Genomic DNA, 21721 nt, shown 5'->3' with positions numbered 1-21721 from the left:
AGGATGGGTAGTCCCTCACCCTCTGGAACCAGTCTTATTCCTGTTGAGTCCCCAAGCTTGAGGGAATGATTTGAAGAAGTAAATCCATGAGGCTGGAAGGCAGGAGACCTGGGTGTGACCAGGTAGTTGTGCTGTGACCCTGGGTAATTCACTCCCTACTTCTGGGATTCCAATTCTCACTGGCAGATAATGAGGGAATTGCCTTCTACACCAGGTGAGAGCTGGGTACCCAGGGACACAGGCCTGGCTTCTGGACTGCCATAATGCCCTTGCCAGCACCCTCTCTTCCTGCGCCTGTGCTCCTCTGCCACCAACCAGGGTGAAGCTCCTGAGGGGGTAGGAAGACCAAGGCTATTCAAGCCTCCAGCCTTACTTGGCAGTTTCCAAGAGTTTGACAGCCTCTTCGTTTCTGCCTTGCTCCATGAATAGCAGGGCCAGCTCCAGCAGGGCATTTGGGATCAAGTAGTGGTCATACTTAATCTTCTTTTCACTGTGGGACAGAGGAGGACATGTCTTATAGGCTCTGCCCTTGAGACATCCTATAGGTTCTTGAGCCTTCCCCCAGAGGGAGGATCTAATCCATGCCCTCAAGTGGAGTTCCTGATAATGAATTCTGGTTGGAGAAGGTTTCCCTTCATAGCCACAGAAAGGCTTAAGATTCACTGCAGAGGCTTCCAGTCCTCTGCACCTAGAGCCCCCAATTCCCTAACAACTTCTGGCTCATGCCATGTATTGCCCATGCCTGCCTCTGTCCCCAATGCCCTTTGTCCAGGTTAAATGATTTACTAAATTGGGAAGTCTATGGTCTCCATTCCGGCCCTTCTGACTCACTCTCTTTGGTCTGCCAGAGATATCCTTTTGAAGCCCAAATCTGCCCTGCCCAGTCACCTTCCTGGATCTTTTCTGTCTACAGGATTAAGTTCAGCCATGTAAGCAAAACATCCAGGACTTTCTCAGTCTAGTCCCCCTTATTTCATCTGTACCTTTTCCCTCTATAACTTCACCAAGGCAGCAGAGGACCTAATCACTGTCACCCCAACCTCAGGTATTTTTCCTGTGTCCAGGCTTTTTTGCAGAATGCTGTACCTACTCTACTTAAAACTCCTGCCTTTCTTTATCTGCCTGATGGAACTTCCCAGTTAAAATGGCATCCCTGAAAAGCCTTTCTTGGTATCTTACTTTACGTATAGGCCCCTCCTCAGGGCACCTGCTGTCCTCTCTGCTTTCCTGTAATAGCCCTGGTCATACCAGATTGAGTTGCCTATAGCTGTCTATCTGTAACATTTGTGCTCCTCAAAGGTGGAATTGAATTACAAACTCCAGGAGGCACCATTCACCTGAAACTTTTGTGTGGATGCACCCCTGTAGTTGGGCAATCTGGTGGCCCTAGGGGATGAGGTCTGAATGATCTCTGCCCAGCAAGGATCCTGGCATAGAAGAGACACTAGTAAAAGTGTAGTGAATGGGGGTAGGCTAGGGTCAAGCACTGGAATGCATGTGAGGAAGGAGAAACCCAATTCTACCCAGGAGATGTGGGCCCAGCAGTAGGCCATCTGGAGTGGGAGCAGCCTCAGAAGCACTTACTTGGAAGAAATGCTCCTGAAGTTCTCCTCAGCCTCCTGAACACGGCCGAGGTATTTCAGACAGAGGCCTTTCAGCAACTTCACCAAGCATTCATCATCCACTGAGTACTCATTCTCTAAGAACAGGGGAGTGAGGGAAGACAGGCTTGTTTATTTCTGCAACAGTTCCTGCATGGAGCCCCTACTCTGCTGGGCCTTGGGGACAGAGAGTTAACTCACACATGGTCCCTGTCCTCAGCAAGCTCACATCTGGGAAGTAAAGACAGATACTGAGACAATGACCGTACAGTGAGATTAGGATTGACTGAAGGAGGCCCAGGGGTTGTGGGAGCCCAGAGGAGGCCTTGACCCTACCTGGGGGACAAGGGACAGCTCAGAGGAACTGCCACTGAAGCTCAGTCTAGAAAGGCAAAGGTTCATTACCTGGGTAGAGGAGGAAGGACATTTTTGGTAGAGGGAAACTTTAAAGACCTGTGGTCTGACTCAGCCTAGCAAATTCAAGGGCCTGAGGGTAGTCACCTGGGCCCTTTTCCAGCGTCTCTTCAGCTTTGGTGATAATCTCAAGTATCCCATCTGTGAGTTCAGGCTGCTTCCCAATCACAGCGTAGCCATTCCAAATGTACATCATTTCCTGAGGGTAGGGGAGCAAGTCAGTCAGGTTTCCTCCCCAGTGGAGCCTTGGTTTCCCCAGCTGTAAAATGGGCAGCTCAGATTAAAAGCCCTTATAGTTTTAATCTTTTATGCCAAGTCTCAGCCCAGCCTATGTAGTTGCGGACTTGAAGGGATCATGGCAGGGAGCCTCATCACTTTTTGGGATCTCACCTTACACCAGTGTGGATTTAAGATGGGCCCATATCCTTGATGTTCTGCTCACAGCTGCACATAGGTTTCAATTACTCTTCTGTTCATAGCTTCCCTGGGTGTTCAGCTCTTTCCCAAACCTCTCTGTCAAAACTCTTTCCCCATACTTTGAGGACCAGGCCTTGACCCACACTCTCCAGGAAGTCCTCCCTGTTCCAGCTGGCAGGATAAATATTGGAGGAACCATACTTACTTAAGCACTTCAGGATTTCCAATAGCTCTTAAGACTGTGTCACCTTCTCTTTTCCCCCAAGGCACTGGGCTTGAGTTACCCACATAAATACTATGAAACACATCTGGATTCCTTTCTTTGCCTCAACTCTCAGGAAGCTCAGAATACTAAATTAAATATTCATTTATAGTAAATGTGTTAGCATTTCCTAAACTATGAAACCAGGGAATAGATGTGGAAGTGATTTGTTTTTTATTTTTATTTTTTTTAATTTTTTTATTTTTTAATATATGAAATTTACTGTCAAATTGGTTTCCATACAACACCCAGTGCTCATCCCAAAAGGTGCCCTCCTCAATACCCATCACCCACCCTGCCCTCCCTCCCACCCCCCATCAACCCTCAGTTTGTTCTCAGTTTTTAACAGTCTCTAATGCTTTGGCTCTCTCCCACTCTAACCTCTTTTTTTTTTTTTTTTTTCCTTCCCCTCCCCCATGGGTTTCTGTTATGTTTCTCAGGATCCACATAAGAGTGAAACCATATGGTATCTGTCTTTCTCTGTATGGCTTATTTCACTTAGCATCACACTCTCCAGTTCCATCCATGTTGCTACAAAAGGCCATATTTCATTTTTTCTCATTGCCACGTAGTATTCCATTGTGTATATAAACCACAATTTCTTTATCCATTCATCAGTTGATGGACATTTAGGCTCTTTCCATAATTTGGCTATTGTTGAGAGTGCCGCTATAAACATTGGGGTACAGGTGCCCCTATGCATCAGTACTCCTGTATCCCTTGGATAAATTCCTAGCAGTGCTATTGCTGGGTCATAGGGTAGGTCTATTTTTAATTTTCTGAGGAACCTCCACACTGCTTTCCAGAGCGGCTGCACCAATTTGCATTCCCACCAACAGTAGATGTGGAAGTGATTTGTATACAAAAAGTTCTATAAAGATGTTATTATGTTTCTTGTTATACTCCAGGGATGGAATTTAAGTTTAGAACCAGTATTCCTCAAAAGGTTTATATGGTCCCAAGTTAGCAAATATTCCATTAAAAAAAGAGGCCTGTGGCCAGTTAAGTTAGGGAAAAAATCATCTTCATGCTTATTCTTGAAGACTTAACAACATATTATTACATAAAGGCTCCAAAAGGTATATACAGCAAATAAACTTTTTTAGACTGTCTTGAATACATTTAATACACAAAACTATTTTAGGCATAAATAAACATTTTGCAGATTACAGTTTGGGAAATTCTAAATTTTTGGTATAGTTGCTTCCCCATTCCTTTCCTTCCCATACCCCCCCATATGATAGTTTTATTATGCATTTCAAACTATAAGCAGTTTCAAAATTTGTTTAAAGATATCCAGGATATAGAAGTTCTGTATTAATATTCAGTTTTTTTTTATTTATAAAGTACTTAACACATTTTATCAGCTAATTCTCTTAACTGCTCTATGAAATGGGCAAGGTATATATTTTACATTAAGGGAAAGGGAACCCTATCCAAGGTCACACTGTTAGTGAATAATGGAGCCAGGACCAGAAAAAAGCAGTGCCCTTTCTACTTTTCGGGTTACCTTAGTATTTAAACAACACTCTTAACAAGCTGGAAACTTCTGATGCCAGCTCAGATCATGCATGGAATTAGCATCATACAACACTGGTTCAGAATATGGGCTCTGGAACCATTCTAGATTTAAATTCTAATTCCCAACTCACTAGCTGTGTGACCTGGACAAGTTATTTTTATATTTATATCTATTTATTAGACATCTTTCTATTTATCTATTAGGCATTATTATCCCCGTTTCTAAAATGAGGATAACACCAGCACCTACTCTGAGTTGTTTTAAGGACCAAATGAGGCAAGGGGTGTAAAGAGCCTTGATCACACAGCAAGTGCCCAATAATACTGTCAGCTATTGTTATTTCAGAGGCGAACAGAACACGGTCCCAGGCCTCAAAAGCTTGGTCCAGTGAGGGGGACAGTGTAAACAATTATAATCATGTGACAAGACTGAAACAGACTGGGTGGGAACAGAAACAGCTGAGTGATGCCCCTGCCTGGGCACAGGGGTGTGAGCCTGCTCTTTCATCTTGAGGCATCTGAAGCCTGCTCACCTGTTTCCCTAGCCCCACCAGACCAGTACTTTCTCAGGCAGGGGATGGCTCAGACTCATTTGTATGCTTCCCAAACAGTCTCAGATAAACTGAAATCCTTTCCAGGCCCCTGAGGTATGAAGGTCTTGCTTCCTCATCCACTTCCCCCTTGTCATAGCTGTATCTCTGGCTCTCAGATAATCCCCACAATCCCAAACAAGTGCAGAGACAGTCAAGACCTTCCTACTTACCAGAGCAGGGATTGGCAACGAGATTGGTTTGGGAGAGAGGTAGCGTCTGGACTTCCGGATGGCAAACTTCTCTGTAGGTAGAGATTTCCCAGCAATCTTGAGCTTCAAGCCTGGCACTGCTCTGTGAAAGAGATGAGGAGGGTGAGAAAAAACTAAGGACCGAGATCCTCAACCTGCCCAGCCTCTGCTTCGCTCCTCTCTGGGCTTTGGTTCCCCAAGTTTATAGGATAGTGTTGGACTCAGCCTGTGGCTATGGCCTGCCCACTTCCTGAGGCTAGGCAAGGGGCCTCCTCCACATCAGCTGGCAGACATGAGAATGTCAGCAAACTCCCCAGGCCTGCTTTGCTAGTTGTCTCACCACTCCCAGGCCTCATTTCCAGAACGCCAGAGAAGCCTGACCCCAGTTTCACAGGGAAGACTAATACCCAGAGAAAGGGAAGGACCTGCCCAAGACCACACAGCTCAAACCTTTAATTAAGTCCTGCCACGTGAGTTGTGCCCTCAGCTGTTTCCAAAGGCAGAATAAAATGTGTGCAGCTGGGCAAGCCTCCACATGGGGGGGCTGGGGGAAACCTCACCCATTCAGCTCCATCCCACACTCCTGATTTGTGCCACAGGCACTGGGCGTGGCTGTGACCCTCAGGCTTCAGCCATCCAGGCCCAGGAAACAGCTGGATCTAGTTGTGACTTCCCTGCCAAACACCTCCCCTGCTTATTCACTATGGAACCTCTCTGGGCCCCAGTTTTCTCATCTCTAATTGGAGATAATGATATGAAGGGGAGTAGAATTTGTTACCCCAGAATATGCCTGTGTGACATAAGGATTATTTTAGGCTGATTAAGAGACAGCAGATATAGGAAAAGCTCTGAAAACCGAGTAGAAATTTCTCTTTTGTAAGAGACTTTTTTTTTTTTTTTAATTTTAATGTTTATTTTTGAGAGAAAGCACATGCATGAGTGAGTGGGGGGAGGAGCAAAGAAGAGGGAGACACTATCTGAAGCAGGTTCTAGGATCTGAGCTGTCAGCACAGAGCCAGGCATGGGGCTGGGCTCAAACTCACAAACCATAAGATCATGACCTGAGCTGAAGTCGGACACTTGGATGTTCAACCTAGTGAGCCATCCAGGGGCCCGAGACAATAACATTTATAAGGGAGACCTCCATTTGTAGGGGCATCTCCTCTGTACCTGGAAGAGGAGGAAAAGCCCTAGAAACTCTTAAAGGAGGCAGAGACTTAAATCTGCATAACAACCTTATCCCTCCTTTACTGTGCTTTGCCTGGAAACCTCCCATAACTGGCTCCCTGTCTCCAACATCTTTTATCTTTAGCTGGAGATGGTTTGGGTGATTTCAGTTACTGTTTTTCCAGAAAAACTGGGTCTCTCCATGTGTATAGGAGGTATACATGTTATTAAACTCTGGTTTATTTTTCTCTTGTTAATCTTTTATTAATGGGGGGGGGGGCGGTGGTCTCAGCCAGTCTCTAGCTAAGAACCTAAAAAAGTAGAGGGTAAAAAAATGATCCTTCCTCCCCACAGATACTTAACCTCACAGGCTTTCTGGAAGAGTTATGAGATTGAGAAGTGGAGGCACTGGATAAATGATAAACACCCTACGACTGTGACAACAGTAGCTGAAAGCTCAGGTTACCACAACTTCCAGGTCTGCAAATTAGGGTCAACCCTCACCCATGGCCAGAGGAAGGCCCTAGGCTCCATCCTCAGCCTGCTGAGGCTGAGCCCTGCTCTAGACACTTCGCAGAAGGCAAACAGCAATACAGACTAAGAAAAACAGCCAACATTTAGTGGCTCCAGACCTTACACCAATGTCTTAAATATAGTCTCTATTTCATTCACAAAACAACTCTGCAAGGCAGAAGTTGTTATTCCCATTTTATAGCTGCTGAAATGGTTCACAGTGACAGCTAAGAAATGGCAGAGGGTGGATTTCATCCTGTTTGACCTCTTTGGACAGCAGTGTCCACATCTGTCCCATTGACCAGAAGAAAGAGACTCAGTGGAAAAGATGTTGACAAACCACTTTCATGAAGTGGGGGGAAAGGCCTCCGAACAGATTCAAAGAGCTGGAACAAGCAGCAGCAGGAGATGGTGGTTATGGAAGGGAATGGGGCACATGGGGGAATCCTGAGTGAGGGTCAGTGAGCCCAGAGCCAGGGGAATTAAGAAGCCCACCACCACCCTCCCTAGTGCCTACAACTCAGGGCAGCTGTGGGCAGATGTGGCTGAGGCATAGGATAGAGTGCGTTGGTAGGACCCACCTAAACAACTCCACTTCATCATCCCCGAACGGCTTGTAATCCTCCTTCCCAAACATGCTGAGGTAGGCGGCCTTCATGTAGATGTAGGTGGCCTGTGCAAGGCAGAGCAACAGGTGTGAGCAGCCGGCCTTCCAGTCAGCCCCAGATTGGCACAGATACCTCATTCAGACCTCACTAGGCCAGCACAGTAGCCAAGCCCCAGGGGAGAAACTGAGGGTAAGGAAGCTGAAGTACCTTGAGGACTTGAGCTGGGAGCTAAGTCCAGGAAAGGCCCATGTCTACTTAAAGTAGCTGCCCTCCCTCTGAAGCAGTGGAGAGAAGGACTCAAGCAACTAGTGGATGTGCAGGGCAGGGCAGGGCAGTGCTGAGGCAAGGATAGATATACAAAGAGGACAGTAAGAGCTTTGGGGAAGCAATTACTTTAGATTGGACCCCTGAGAACCATGGGAAGATTCACAGAGATCTGAAAAAGGACCTTTCAGGCAAGGGCAACAGCCTCAGCAAAGCCAGGGAGGGGCAGAGATGTGTAGTAAGAAGCATAAATCATAGCATAAATCATAGAATGTGTAAAAGAGATGTGAGGCTGCAAGAGTGTGTCAGGGGTCGGCTCAGGGTCCCTGCCTTTCTGTGTGCCAGGCACTGTACATACACCACCCTACAGGATTCAAAAGACCATGTTAGAAAGGAATCTGCACCTCGCCTCTGCTTCCTGGGACTGCAGAACTTATGGGGGGGGGGGTGCAGCAGCAGAGCTGGAAATGACGCTAAGTGTGTGTGGCTTTAAGGGCCTTGCCCACTGGATCCACAGCCAACCCAGACAGGGAAGATGCAGTTGTGCAGAGACCCCTATCCCCACCTCCAGATACATCCCTTCCCCAGAAGTCCAACACCAGAGGAACCTGGTTCTGTACTGCCCTCCAGTGGCCAAGCCTTGAACCTCAGCTCCTGCTAGCTGGGGCTGTTGAGGAAGTACCTGCGGGTGGTCTACAAAGAAGTGTAGGGGGTGGAGAAGGAAAGGGAGCAGAAGATCCTGGAGTCTAGTCTCAGGAGAAGGCAGAAAGCAGCCTCCACCAGGGGCACCTCCCAGGCTGAAGCCAGGGTTACTCCCAGTTGCACTCTGCCCTCCACACTTTCATCCACCCTTCAAAAAATGAGGAAAAGCTGGTCTTTGAGGGGGTATGGGAAGAATCTACCCCCTCTGAAACTGTTGCCCATCCTGCCTTTAGCCTGGTGTCATCCCTACCTTCTCCCTCTCTGCCCTGGAACTGAGTCACCAAGTCATGATGATCTTACCTCCTATAGCTCTTGAATCCCACTTACTGCAACCAGCCTCCACCTTGGGTCCCTGCTCCAGGCCACCAGGGATGTCTTTCTACTGCCCTTGTCCATACGGTCTCCTAACCCATCTCCTTGCTCCCACTCCTGTCCCTGCAAGCCATGTCCACCCCATTGCCACTCTGATATTTTAAAGTCAGATCATGTCAGTCCCTCTTTGAAATCTTCATATCCCATCATGCTTAGGATAAAATCCAGACTCCCTGTCAATGGACTATGAGCCCTCACCCTGTCTTCCTCAGTTTCCTCTCCAACTTTATCTCCTGTTGTTTCCCCCTCACACACATCACTAGCCACAATGGCCCCGGGGCTGTTTCCAGAACATATCAAACACACTCAGCTTCCCCCTCCCTCACGCTTGCATTTTCAGTGTCCTTGGCCTGGAATGCTCCTCATTAAGATACCCACATAGCTTTCTCCTGCACTTCATTCTGGTGTCTTCTCAGACAGGCCTTGCCTGATTTTTCTTTACTACACATACCAGCCTGACATATTACACTGCACATCTATTTGTATGTTTCTTGTCCCTCTTCCCATTAGAATATGAGCCTTGAGATGGAGGGGTCTTTGCTCTGTTCACTGCTGGATGTCTTCGACCTGGCACATGGGGTGCCAGCAACTGCAGGAGGGATTCTTAGAGCACAGATCCAAGCCACACACATCAGGGGCTCCCCCACTGTTAGACTAAAGGCCTAACAGCCACTTAAGGCCCTCTGCTTGTCTGGCTCCTCTTGTGCCATTCCTTCCCCATCAGTCCTGTGCCATCTCTCTGCCTGGGAAGCCACTCTCTCTTCTCACCAGGCTCAGCCGCGGGCTTCCTCCAAGAGCCTTCTCCTACCCCTCAGCCACCCAAAACAGCTTACCCTCACTGAATCACCAGAAGTTAGGATGGATAAAGTAACCTAGAGTTCTGAGACCCACAGACATCCAAGTTATCAAAGGATGCTATACAGCCACACCGCCGCCTCGCCTGCTGGGAGTCCTGTCTCCCAGGCTTATCTGACTGCCAAGTGACTCCACACATTTATTTTGCTGCATTACTCTACCAGGGTCTGTGTAAACAGACAGTACTTGTCCTCAAGAAGCTTACAGCCAGTGGCCTGGGGGAGATCCCTTTGCAGCCGCCTGCACTCCCACCCACAAACCCCTTCACCTGGTGACACAGAACCTCTTGGCAGCACCCTAGCTCCTGAGCCTCTGTCCTTGCTGTTCTCTTGGCTCCACTTCCTCCACTCTGCCACCCTAATTCCTCCTCCTCTGTCCTCTTGGCTGGGCTACCCAGGGCTGCCTGTGAGTTCCCCTTGGATTCCCCCACTACAGCCCTAAGCACACCACTGTCACAGAGCACAGGAGTGAAGGCTCCACAGGGATGACTTGGCACAGTTCAGGCAGAGGAATGCAGAGCAGAGGGGCAGGTGCATATGGCAGTGACCATAAGCTTAAGTACCTAAAGCTGGAAGTTGGTGGACTCTGATGGCCAAATGCTGCAGATTAGGAATGAATGAGGCCCCGAACTCGAGGCGCTACAACCCCCACTCCCAGAAAACACTTCTGAGGGAAGCACTGGAGAGGGAAGGGGACCAACCACCTCAAAGTCACACAGCAGGCTGGAGATGGAGCTGACTCATGTCCAGATTTCCTGACACCTGGGAGACTGGCGCTCTCTCTGCTCCTCACAGCAGCTGTGAGGCCACCCCAGGCCTCTTCCCTGTGTAGGTGAACCCAGCTGCCTGCCTTCCACCATAGGAAAGCTTCTAGGTCACTTCAGTTCAACAAGGTTCCTTCCCTGATGTTGTTTTTCTCATTGGGAGTGGGAGGTGAAGAGGAATGAATGTCAGGCCCACAAAGGCTGGGTCTGAGAGTACACCTTCAACAGCAGGGTGGTCTCAAGGCAGGAGGGGCCTCCTCCGTGGGACTTAAGGAACAAGGGAAAAGCAAAGGCCTCTGAATCACACAGAACTGTCTTCAAATCCAGTGTCTGTCACCAACAGCTGTGTGGGCCAGGAAAGTCACATACCCTCTCTTGGCCTCCAGGTCCCTTGTGCGTCCAATGCAGATAACTTCTACCTCAGTGGGTGTAGTGTGGAGGAAATGGCAAATGCTGGGCACACAGAGCTCAGTGAAAACCTGCTCCCTCCTCCAGCTCTGCCTGCCCCGGACCTAGAGAATTTCCTTTCAGCTTGGTCTCCAGGCAGGGGTACTGAAAAGGGAATTCCATGCAGAGGTGGGGAGGGATGAGAGACAGGGATTTAAGGTCACTGAGACACAAATTCTATATATTTGCCAATACCAGATTGGACGCTCTCTGATGATCTCTATGATTCTGACTCTTGGTTCAGAATTCTGTGCTATCGTTACTATGATGGTAATATCTAGTACTTATTTTACCACTTACACTAATGTAAGTTTTCACCTATGGTAGACATCTATCTGCTTTGCTTTACTTTGCCTTCATGGTATCTTTTTAATGCTTCCCCCCAAACCAACACTTTTTATAGGGACATCACCTCATTTTTTTCCGGAGAACCACCCTTCTACTCTTGATCCATGAGGAGTCTTCCCACCCCTGTTTCCAGGCACTGAAATGTGATCTATGCTAGACCCAAGAGCCTCTGTTGTGTGACTATGGTTGAAACTGAAGGGAAGATGTTGAGTTAGGAGCAGGCAGTCCTTGGCCACCCTGCCTATCACATGGAGAGAACCTGCCTGCATAGCAAAGATGTCACAGAGCAGAGGACAGCCACAGATGGAAAAACGCCAAGCTGAAATGACATAATTTGAATTCCTGGATCCAGCTGTACCTGAAATCAGATGTGCCTAGAATGTTTAGTTCTATGAACCAAAGAACCTTTTGTGTTTTTTACCTGCATAGTCCAATACAGTGGCTACTAAACCCATGTGACATTTTAAATTTAAATTTGAATTAAAATTAAATAAAATTAAAAACATCCAGTTTCCCAGTTGCACTAGCACACTGCAGGTGCTCAGTGTGCCCATGTGGCTGGTGGCTACCACAGTGGACAGAGCAGAAATAGAACATTTCCATCATAATGTCAACGTTCTGTTGGACAGCACTCACCTAGACAGTGTGAGCCATGCTTCTGTCCCTTATGACTAAAACTGTTGACTGATGCTTTGTAATTCTAAACTTTATCTGCTCCTCATGGTCTTTAGTTCCTTCCAACCTATTAGAATTTATGGTTCTATTTAAAATTCCAGCTGATTTTCAGGTTTCAGTTAAGGGTGTGGCTCTTATGGTCTGGAGTCTTATGGCCAGGCTGTGTTGGCCCGGTCCCCCAGCGACCCCAACACTTGGTGTCAGCCCACCTTAGACCAGGAGTTCTCCTTGCTGAGCAGGTCGGCATAGAAGTAGGCCATCTTCCACTGGCCCTTGTAGGTGAAGCACCACATCAGCTCCCAGTAGCACATGTGGTGGAACTGCTTCCAGTGCTGCTGGGCCTCACAGCACTCCTCGAACCGCTGGATGGCCTGTGGGCACCTGCTGGTCAGCCTCATGGCCCCACCATCCCACCACATCGCATAGAAGACCCAGCCTTTTCCACAGGTCTAGTCTAGCCCTGTGCCAGGCTTAGGGAGGGAGGGCAGGCCGCAGCACTGGGGAGATGGGACAATTCTGGGCTCCAGTCCTGGTTCTACCCACTAAGTCTCACTTCCTGCCCAACTCTGGGACTCTAGTCTTTCAGCACAAAATGAAAGGATGGGATAGAGCTATAATGGAAGGATAGGAGACAGTGGAAAGTTATTAATATTAAAGCAGCATAATAATGTCTGCGCCTCAGAGCAGACTCCAAAGTTTCCAGTAGCTCTCATGAAAGGAACTGGACCTAGGGCATCTGTCCTTCTGCTTGAGGAATCAGATCCAGGGCCAGCTGGAGACCCCAGAACGCCACACTGTAACAGTCCATCCTGGGTATTCTGCCAGACCCATGACCCTCCCCCTCTAATCCCTTCATTGGCTCCATCCCACCTATGGAGTCCAGACTCCTTAGCCAGGCCACCAAGGTGCCAATCTCACACCCTGGCACCACTACTGTGCCATTCACAGTGCCCATTGTCATGCCCTGAGTAGGCCTTCCCACCACTCTGCCTCACTCAAGGACCTCCCTCTGCAGGGAGCTGCAGTCTTACAGCTCCTTGCCAGATCCTACTCACCACAAATGCCACCTCCTCCCTCATCTTCCTAGACTGTCTGATTCAGAATTGCTTCTCCTACCCTGCTGTCTTGTTGGTTCTCCCTTGGAGCACTCCTCCCAGTCTGCCCTGTCTCTAGTGTGTCTGTGTCTGTCTGCTTACTGGTCTGGGAGACCCCAAGGAGTCGCCAGCACTGGCCCAGACTCCCATTACTCACTGTGTCAACATTGCCTTTAATGGCTTCAATCCGCCCCGCAAAGAACAGGAAGATGGCGCCCTGCAATGACACGCACGTGGGTCTGTGTGGGTCCACAAGTCACACATTGGCTGGGGGTGTTGCAGCAGGAAGCAGGGGCTCACCTTAGGATATCGCTTCAGGTAGGGGTTCAGGAGCTTCTCTGCCTCCTCAATGTTCACATTCCCAGTACCTAAAGGAGGTGAAGGGACAACACACATCACCACCACCGGCTCTTGTAATCCCTCCAGCAACCCACTAGGAGCTTCTCAGGGCCTCTGTTTCCCTCTCTGTGAAATGGGGATGATAATTCTTCTACCTCCAGGATGATGTGAGCATTAAATAAGATGATACAGATATCATCCTGGGACATCACAAGATTCAATAACAAAGAGCCATGCCTGCCAAGGTGGTGCCCAGAACCCCAAGGACCTAACTACAGTGCCCTCACACCCTGCACAAGGTGGGCATGGCCATCCCCATTTCGCAGATGAGAAAAATGAAGTTGGAACCTGGTCACATTGTGAGGAAGTGAGTGGTCAGCAAGCCAGGCCCGAAGACAGCTGATGCGGCTCTGTTGATTCTGGTGTCAGCGCCCCATTCCCAGTCTTGTGGACCCAAGCAGGGTCTGCAATCCCTTGCCATCTCATCCCCTGCCCTTAGAGCCAACCAAATCCCAGAAGCCCCAGCTTTTGCCCAGGAGGCGCACCTACCGAGCACAAAGGTGAGGAAGGTGTGGTAGCAGAGCAGCAGCATGACACAGAGCACAGCACGGAAGCTGTGCCCGGATGCGCCCTCCTCCAGCTGCAGCAGCCCGTAGTCCTGAGGGAAGAGACCGACAGGCTGAGGCCAGCCCCAGCGTGGGCAGGGGCCTGGGAGGTGGCTGGACAGCCTTGAGAGCAGTGCTGCTGGAACGGGGGTGGGGGGGTAGTGGGAGGGGACAGCGCTGGACTCCAGACACATCTGGAATCCTGATGGCCAGGCCTCCTCTAGGGGCCTCAGCAGCCTTCCTGGGGGGCAGGGGACACTTCTGCCAAGGCCAGGGCAGAGGCCTGGGTCTAGGTGTTCCCTATTTCTGCAACAGCCCCTTCCCTGTTCCTGCCTTTGTTCACCTGCTTGCCCCATGGTGGGTACTGAGCCCCTGAGCAGCCCCTGGTGGGGGAGGAGGAGGAGGCCAGATTCCATTTAGGCAAATAATCCTAACCACAGTCTCAGGGCATAGATGGGGCCAAGATGACTGCAGTCTGGGAAGGCTTCCTGGACAAGAAGACTCTAGAGCCTGGCTGGGGAAGCGGAGAAGCCAGATTCCACTTGTATCCCTTCCTGTAGTCTCTGCCCATCCTGTCTGTTCTCCAGGGTGTTCTTGTTCTTTCTAATACACAAATCTGACTTACCTCACCCTTACCTCAAACCCTCCAAAGCTTCCTTGCCTTTAGGATAAGACAAAGCCAGAGCTGGTGCCTGAGGGCCCTCACACTCTGACACTGCCTCCCTCTCCTCCTGGCCAGGCAGGCCACATCATCCCACCTCTTGGCCTTTCTCATCCTCTTCCCTCCTGTCATCATCCTGAAATCCTTCTCGTGACCCAATGGCCTTCTTAAGAAAAGAAAACTAAAAGGGACCTTCAGAGCCTCTGGCTGCTGTTTCCCCGGACCAGGGCCATGGACCACAGATGGCAACCAAGATTTTAAAGGTCTCCAGACAGACATGAGGCATGGAGTCCCAAGTAAGGGTCTTCCCCTCTCAATTCTCTGTCTTCATGGCATCAGGGAGAAAGCCTCAGTCCCGTGCTGGTGTGTGTTCAACATCCCTGTTGCTCTAAAAACCTCTTCTCACAGGAAAACAGCCTCTACAGATCATACAACCTGCTTTTGCAAGATTGCTTGGCCCTCACCATATCTATGATTATGTTCTTATCGTGCCAAATAATGTGGGTTTTCTATGTAGTAATGTTTCCTTTAGATAAACTTACATAAAAAATATGAACCATTTTTGGGAAGAATAATACATAAATAATAATACAGAGGTCTGCAGACATGGCAAAAATCAGGAAAGGTCAGAGGAAGTTCAAGTTGAGAGGCAGTGATCAGTCAAAAAAAAAAAAAAGTCCCTTGTTACACCCAAAAAAGGCCCAGAGGAGGTTGGCTTTTGCTCTAAATCACAAGGAGAAGGAGATGAGGCTGGAATGACCCAAGGCTCCTAACTTCCAGGCCACTGTTCCTTCTGCCACATGGGGCCTGCTCCACCAGGGAGCTTCCCCTGATCTGCTACCTAGTACTTAGACTCCTGCCCTTAGCAGAGCCTCTGGGTGCTTCAGTCCTCTGGTTTCTGCCCTCAAGGTCTGCAGGGCTTCCCTCAGGCATTTCCCACACAAGAAAATGGTCCCAAGGGAAAGAACCTGCTTAAGGTCTTCCAAAGGGAGGTGGATCAGGATCCTGACACCGGTCAGGCTGAGAACATGATTCCAGACCACTGCACGAAGCTGCCCTTCATACCCACCCTTACCCTAGAGCCTCTTCACTCTGTGTGAGGCCAGGCAGGTATCACTGGCCCCATCTGATTGGAAAGGAGACTGAAGCTCAGAAAGGCCTGGGCCTTGTCCAGGGCCACATACTGAGGGGTGCTGTGCCATTACTGGCACACGGATCCTGCAGCCCCTCAGCCTCACCCTGTTCAGCTGAGCCACTCAGAGGTCCCAGAAGTCAGGTGGTTACCTTGTTTCCTGAAAACCCCACAAACTCCAGCAGCCGCAGGATCCTGGTAGGAAGCATGGACAGCGTCTGCAGGAACAGAGGCAGGTGGGCCTGTGGAGGAGCTGGAGCTGTCCCTCCTACTCCCCAAGCCCCCAGAGTCCTGGGGGTAATCCTGGGGGAGTAGAACCTATCTCCAGAATGCCCACAAGAAAGCCCCAGGTTTCCCATAAAGCCAACTTCCCTAGATAGAGAAGCACTACAGTGTGACAATTAGAAGCAGACTGTGTCTAAATCCTAATCTCACCATGCCCACTGGGTCACCCTGGGCTAGCTACATATCCCCTCTATGACTCAGTTTCCTCATCTGGGAATAATAATGCCCCCTACCTCCTCGGGGTCCTGTGAAGATGGATCAAATTAATATATGTAAAGCATATAATGGAGCCTGCACATAATAGTTAGCCATTATTGTTGTTACAAAGAATCCCTGCTCTGCACCAGGGCTCCATCATTGCATTTGATCCTCAGAACAGTCCTGCAAAGAAAGATTACTGCCCCTTTTGACAGATGGAAAAATAGAGGCATGGATAAGTGACAGGACATGTCTAAGGCCCCACAGCTCATCAGAGGGGAAGCCAGTTCTTAAACCCAGGACAGTCCAGCTGTAACATGCTAAAGCATCCAATGAACTCTGCCGTTTGTACTTCTCAGCACTTGGGCCAAGATCCCCGTTCTCATTTTACATACAAGGAAACTGGAACCCAGAGTGGGGCAGGGACACCCCGCCACCCAAGGTCTGCTCTTGGAACAGGCTTTGCCTAGAGAGGAGAGAGCCATCCCCTGCCACACACACTTCTGGACAGGTCTGTGGACACCCAGGGCCAAGAGTCTAAATTTTCAATGAGCAACTCCTCCTCCCAGGAGTAGGCTCAGAACCTCTCTCACATTCCTTCTGCCTAGGATGCCCTTCCCCACCTATAGATCCTTCAAGATCCAGCTCAGATACTCCTCGCTCCTTGAAACCTTCCCCAGCTCCTCTAGGAAGGGGTCTTGGCTCTGTCCCTGCAGGTTGCCTGCTGCTTCCAGGCCTGTCTCCCTCCCCACTACTGGTCAATGTTTAACCACCAGCTCTCCAGGATGGAAAAGGCCCTGATTTATTGTGTTTGTCTTTTTCTGGTCCTATAAATACTGCCACCATGGTGCATTTCAAGCTTTCAACTTGACTTGGGAAGAAATGCACAGAGAGACTCTGAAGCACCTCCACCCCACCTCCATCCCAGCTCTGAGCTCCCCATGACATTGGCAATGCGTCTGCTTTATCACTAGGTCCCAGGATCAGCTCAGCGCCCAGCACGGTAGGCCAGCAGAGACCACGTGAAAGTGAATTCCCACTCACCAGGTTGAAGGCTCCCACGCCGAGCTTCACCCCTCCTTCAAAATGCCTGTGGTTCTCTCCCTTACAGTATTGTGAGGACTGCACGAGGCTGTCCAGCTCCCTGTGGAGACAGCCAAAGTCCTTTTCAACCACATAACAGCGGCTAGGTCCCATTCCAGCTGGGACTAAGGTTGTCCCCCACTCCCAGCTGATCTCAGAACTCCCTGGTGGTAGACTGATAACAGTTCTGGCAATCAGAGAGCTGACATTCAAGGAATTTCTGACCCCGTCTGCCTAATAACATAGTCCTTGCCCCTGAGCGTCAGCTTTATCAGCCCCAGCACACTTGCCTTGTCCAGCATCTAAGCATTTTCACATGCTCTTCATTCTGTCTAGAACAATTTCTCAACTTTGGCACTACTGACATTTTAGGCTGGATAAATTCTTTCTTCAGGTAAGGAGGGGGCTATCTGTATATCATAGGATGTTTGGCAGCATCCTTGGCCTCCACCTACTAGATGCCAGACACAACCTCCCCCCAGGTTGTCACAACCAAAAGATCTCTGAATATTGCCAAATGTCCCAGTGAAGAGCCACTGGGCTAACTATAACACCCCCTCCTTCAGGAAGTCTACCTGGGGTCTCTTGGTTGAAATCCACCCTTCTTTTTCCTGGTCATCAATTGCACAGAGTCCATATCCCAGCCCGTCTTGGGCAGGACAGAAGCTTTAAAGATGTGCCTGCCTCTTTCCCAGGCTATGAGCATCTTGAAGCCTTTCAATCATCAAACACTGACTGAGGGCTCCCTGTGTCAGGCACTGGACGACAGCTAGAAGCAAAGCCACCAAGTGGTTGCCATCACAACTCTCCCACTCTAGGGAACAGATCCTCCCCCAACCCCACCATCAAGTCACTGTGGGGATGCAGGGGGGCTTCAAAGGAGAAGACTCCTGGGGTTTTACCCAGTCTGGGGTTCAGGGAAGGTTTCCCTGAGAAGCCGACACTTGAGCTGAAACCCTAGGGATGGGATGGTTAGCCTGGCACAGAAAGAGTGTTCCTAGCAGAGATACAAGCATGTCCAAAATCCCTGAAGTAGGAATGAGCTCAGCATGTCTGAAAAACTGAGGGAAGGCACAAATGTTTGAGGCAGAGTGGGGTGGAAGCTGTTGCTAGGAGGGCTAGGAGGAGCTCCCGGAATGACTCGGGACTTTATCCTAAAAGCAAGAGGAGTGTCGGGAACTGGTAAGGGGGTGACCTGACAAGGTTTGTGCTTTGGAAACATCGCTTTGGTAGCTGAAGAGACTGGAGGGGGCAGAGCACAATTCCAGCACAGACCCACAAGGCCATGCAGTGTCCATATACTACATGGTGTGTTATATCCCAGTGGTACCTTGAAATCACACTCACAATCTCTCTCCAGGGAAACAGTCACATTAGATGGAGAAAATAAAGATGATAAGTAGTCTCAAGTCAATTCAACTTTTAATAGAAAGTGAGTTTTAATGCCAAACTTGGGGGAAGAAACTGGGCTTTCAAAGTTTTTTTTTTGTTTTGTTTTTTTTTTTTAATTTTAGAATTAGAGACAAGAATTGTGGTGCCATGTTGAGTAGAAGTGTTCTGGACTGAGTCTTATTTCTTTCATCCCTAGACAAAGCCTGTGCTTGGCCCAGTGCCGAGATGGCATGGAAATGATCTGGCCCTCAGGGAGCTCCCAGCTTGGGGAGGCTGTGTGTGTGGACACCATCCCTGTGTACTAGAGGGGTCCAAGGAAGGCTTCATGGGGAAGGTGGCATTTGGATTGGGCCTTAGTGGATACACAGGGGTTCTGCTGCTGTTCTCAAAATTACTGTTCCTGTGTCTGTCTCCTAGCCTCTACCTCATCAAGCTATTTGTGCAGAATCTGTCTTATTTTCCCCAGGGTCAGGCATAGACTCAGGGGAACCAAATGAACAGATATACCCAGGAAACCACGTAAATAATATTCTGGAAAACTGAGGTCCCAAGGGTGAAGAAATCTGCCTGAGGTTACATGGCATTCTAGGCATCCAGCATCCAGCCAGTGCTACCTCCCACAAAGCAGCCTAAGAGGCACAGGGTAGTAGATGCTGTGGCCCCACGCTCCCCCAGACCAGCCCCACTCACTTGTAGGTCTGGTAGCTGTTTCGAACTTTGATGCCGCCCTTGATGAAGCTCACCATGTTCTCATCCTGCAGGAGGGAGAGACGCTAAGAGTCAGGCTGGATGGGTAGCCACAGGCTTGAGAGGGATCATACAAGGCTCTGGGCCCGGCCTGCCCCACCTTGGGCCCAGCTCTATGAGGGGTTCTGGGTGGCACTCAGAGGTTAGCCAATCCAGTCCTCTGTAACCCCTGGGACTTGAGATGAGGATCTGCTTGCCAAACAAGACCTCTAAAACGTCCAGGGCCTGGAGGAGGCACTCCCGGTGGTTAACAGTGCCTCCTCCAGGTAGAGGAGTTGTGGGAGAGCAAGAAGGACACTCAGTTTTGGACTATTTGTGTTTTCTACAACAAGCATCTATTTGTCACATTTGTAATTTAAAGCACTAATACCTACACCCCACTTGTAGTTCCACTCCTGGGAGTACATGAGTATGCCCTAGAGAAACGAACAAACATGGGCTACAGGAGTTACCTTCAAGAATGTTCACTGCACTACTCTTCACAGAGTACAGAACCAGAAACAACCCCAATGCCCTTCAGCAGGAGACTGGATGAACAAACTGCTATACCCATAGAAGGGAATATTATACAACTACATAAGGTTGGGTAAAGAAAGCAAGTCCCACACAGCTTGAGGCCTTAAGAAGCCTGAAGCTAACTAAAATGTAACAGTATGCTCCTCACACATGAATAGGAAGCTGAGAAAACTGTTTTTTAAAAAATAGGTTGGGGGATAATAAAACTCTAGCCAATGGTTTCCCCATGAAGGAAGCAGGGGACAGGGTGGGTAGAAGACTCGCCAGCAGTATTCTGTTCTCTAATTGGGTGGGGGAATTCATGGGTGTTTATTATGTGTAATAATAGAATAAAAAAGGCCATACACAATGCAATTATTAACAGTGATCCTAATGAAGAATTAGGATTATCTAATTCTAATTATGTGAGGTACAAAAAGGGAGGACAGCTAACAAAAGTAAACAGTACCCCAATAAAATTCTTATGTGCCTGTATACCCCAACACACGTATTTACATGATGATTGTTATGTTATAACCCAGATTTTCTGGTGAAATCATGAAGTGATGGTTCTCATAATTACCACTGTGTGGTGAGGAGCACAGGCTCCAAGTCAACCAGACCTGTATTCAAATCCCAGCTCTGCCATTTGCTGATCACGTGACTCTGTGAAAGTGGCTACTCCCCTCTAATCCTCCCCTTTACAAGCCTATGGTGAAGATTTAACAATATATGTACATTTATGTAAAAACAACATGCAATGTGTGTAAGGTATGTAAAAACTACATACGTATAATATACGCATAAAGCCTGGTATGTCGTAGAATCAAGTTTGATTCATTCAAACTTGTTTGTTGAATGAATCAAGTACAAAGCAGGCTTTGTGCTAATGCTGGTCACCCCACGTGACCCTCAGCAGGAAAACAGCAGTCGTGAGGTGGAAGCACATCCTAGTAGTGGACGGAAACATGTGTGCTGAGTGTGGAGGGGGTAAAGCCCATCACCTCTGTCACTGAGCCTGGCTAGGGTTGGGAGTGTTGGGGTGACTGAGCCTCAGTCTTCTCCCGAACCATAAGGAGGCAGACTGTGGCTGCTTATAGACCCTCTGGCTTGGATTTGGTGACTGATCTTCTGAAATCCCCAGGCTGCTTGTACAAGAAGAGGGTTCCTACCTGTAGAAAGGTCAGAGCTGCTCTCTGCAGCAGGCACTCTGCATAGCAGACTTCAGCATGGATTTCCTCTGCGGGGAGAAAACCAGCCCTGAGGCCTCCTGGGACTCTCAGCAGGCAGCACAGGCCAAATCCTCCCCACTCTGGGAGGTGGTCTGGTTCCTTCACAGCTATCAGCACTGTCTAGAATTTTCTCACTCCTTGCACTTGCCTTCCACCTGGTTCCCCCATCCCACCATCCAGAATGTCAACATAGGGCCCTAGACCTTGTTCTCTTGTTCTCCACGCATCACAGTGCCAGGCAAGGAGAAGGTGCTGGGTTGAACGGATAAACAAAGAAGATCCTAATCCAGGGAAGCCCACAGGCTGTAGGAGTAAGGGAAGGAGAACTCACACAGCCCAGGGAGTCAGGAGAGACTTCCAGAAGAAAGGACATTTGAATTGAAAAGGAATGGAAAGGCGAGGCAAGAAGAGCTTTCTAGGCAGAGGCCTGGGAGAACCAAAAAACTCTGATGTTTGGGGACAGCCAAGCCACAGAAGGTCGAAATGGGGTTAAGGTAGGGAGAGACTTAGGGGACAGGTAAAGATGAGGGGCAGAGGTCTGACTGCAAAGGGCCTTATACATGGGAGGGGGGGTGCAGATTTGGCCCTGTGGGTATCAGGGAGCTATGGAAGGCAAGAAGGAGGAATGGTCTTGTCAGGTTCATTGTCTTATGTTAAAAACTTCAAGGGCTCTTGAGGCTAGAGAACACCATTTGCTCCTGCACTGAAGAGCCCTACCTTGCTCCAGCTGGCTGCTGTTACTTCCGCG

The 21721-nt window shown here is 49.1% G+C and overlaps 1 protein-coding gene across 15 annotated transcripts in view; it reads right to left on the bottom strand.

Annotated features, from left to right (window-relative positions):
• Window positions 1-21721, bottom strand: part of TTC39A (tetratricopeptide repeat domain 39A) — a 61751-nt gene that overhangs the window by 7946 nt on the left and 32084 nt on the right. For 8 of the 15 annotated variants that reach the window (XM_019449318.2, XM_019449316.2, XM_019449324.2 and 5 more), the window contains exons 5-17: window positions 20914-20981; window positions 19190-19254; window positions 17069-17168; window positions 15694-15759; window positions 13693-13801; window positions 13105-13172; window positions 12962-13021; window positions 11920-12081; window positions 7258-7349; window positions 4979-5099; window positions 2103-2274; window positions 1585-1699; window positions 374-490 (exon numbers count right to left, since the gene is read on the bottom strand). In XM_019449318.2, the coding sequence (XP_019304863.2) occupies window positions 374-490; window positions 1585-1699; window positions 2103-2274; window positions 4979-5099; window positions 7258-7349; window positions 11920-12081; window positions 12962-13021; window positions 13105-13172; window positions 13693-13801; window positions 15694-15759; window positions 17069-17168; window positions 19190-19254; window positions 20914-20981 (1315 nt within the window). Of the gene's footprint in view, window positions 1-373; window positions 491-1584; window positions 1700-2102; window positions 2275-2423; window positions 2604-4978; window positions 5100-7257; window positions 7350-11919; window positions 12082-12961; window positions 13022-13104; window positions 13173-13692; window positions 13802-15693; window positions 15760-17068; window positions 17169-19189; window positions 19255-20913; window positions 20982-21721 lie in introns of those variants that run through there. The other 7 variants (XM_019449319.2, XM_019449323.2, XM_019449331.2 and 4 more) reach the window with 5 other exon arrangements.

This window comes from Panthera pardus, unplaced genomic scaffold, assembly GCF_024362965.1.
Source record: "Panthera pardus isolate Hobbes unplaced genomic scaffold, ASM2436296v1 HiC_scaffold_11, whole genome shotgun sequence".
NCBI lineage: Eukaryota > Metazoa > Chordata > Mammalia > Carnivora > Felidae > Panthera > Panthera pardus.
The sequence above is the reverse complement of the archived record's forward strand: the minus strand, read 5'-3'. Positions and strand labels throughout refer to the sequence as shown.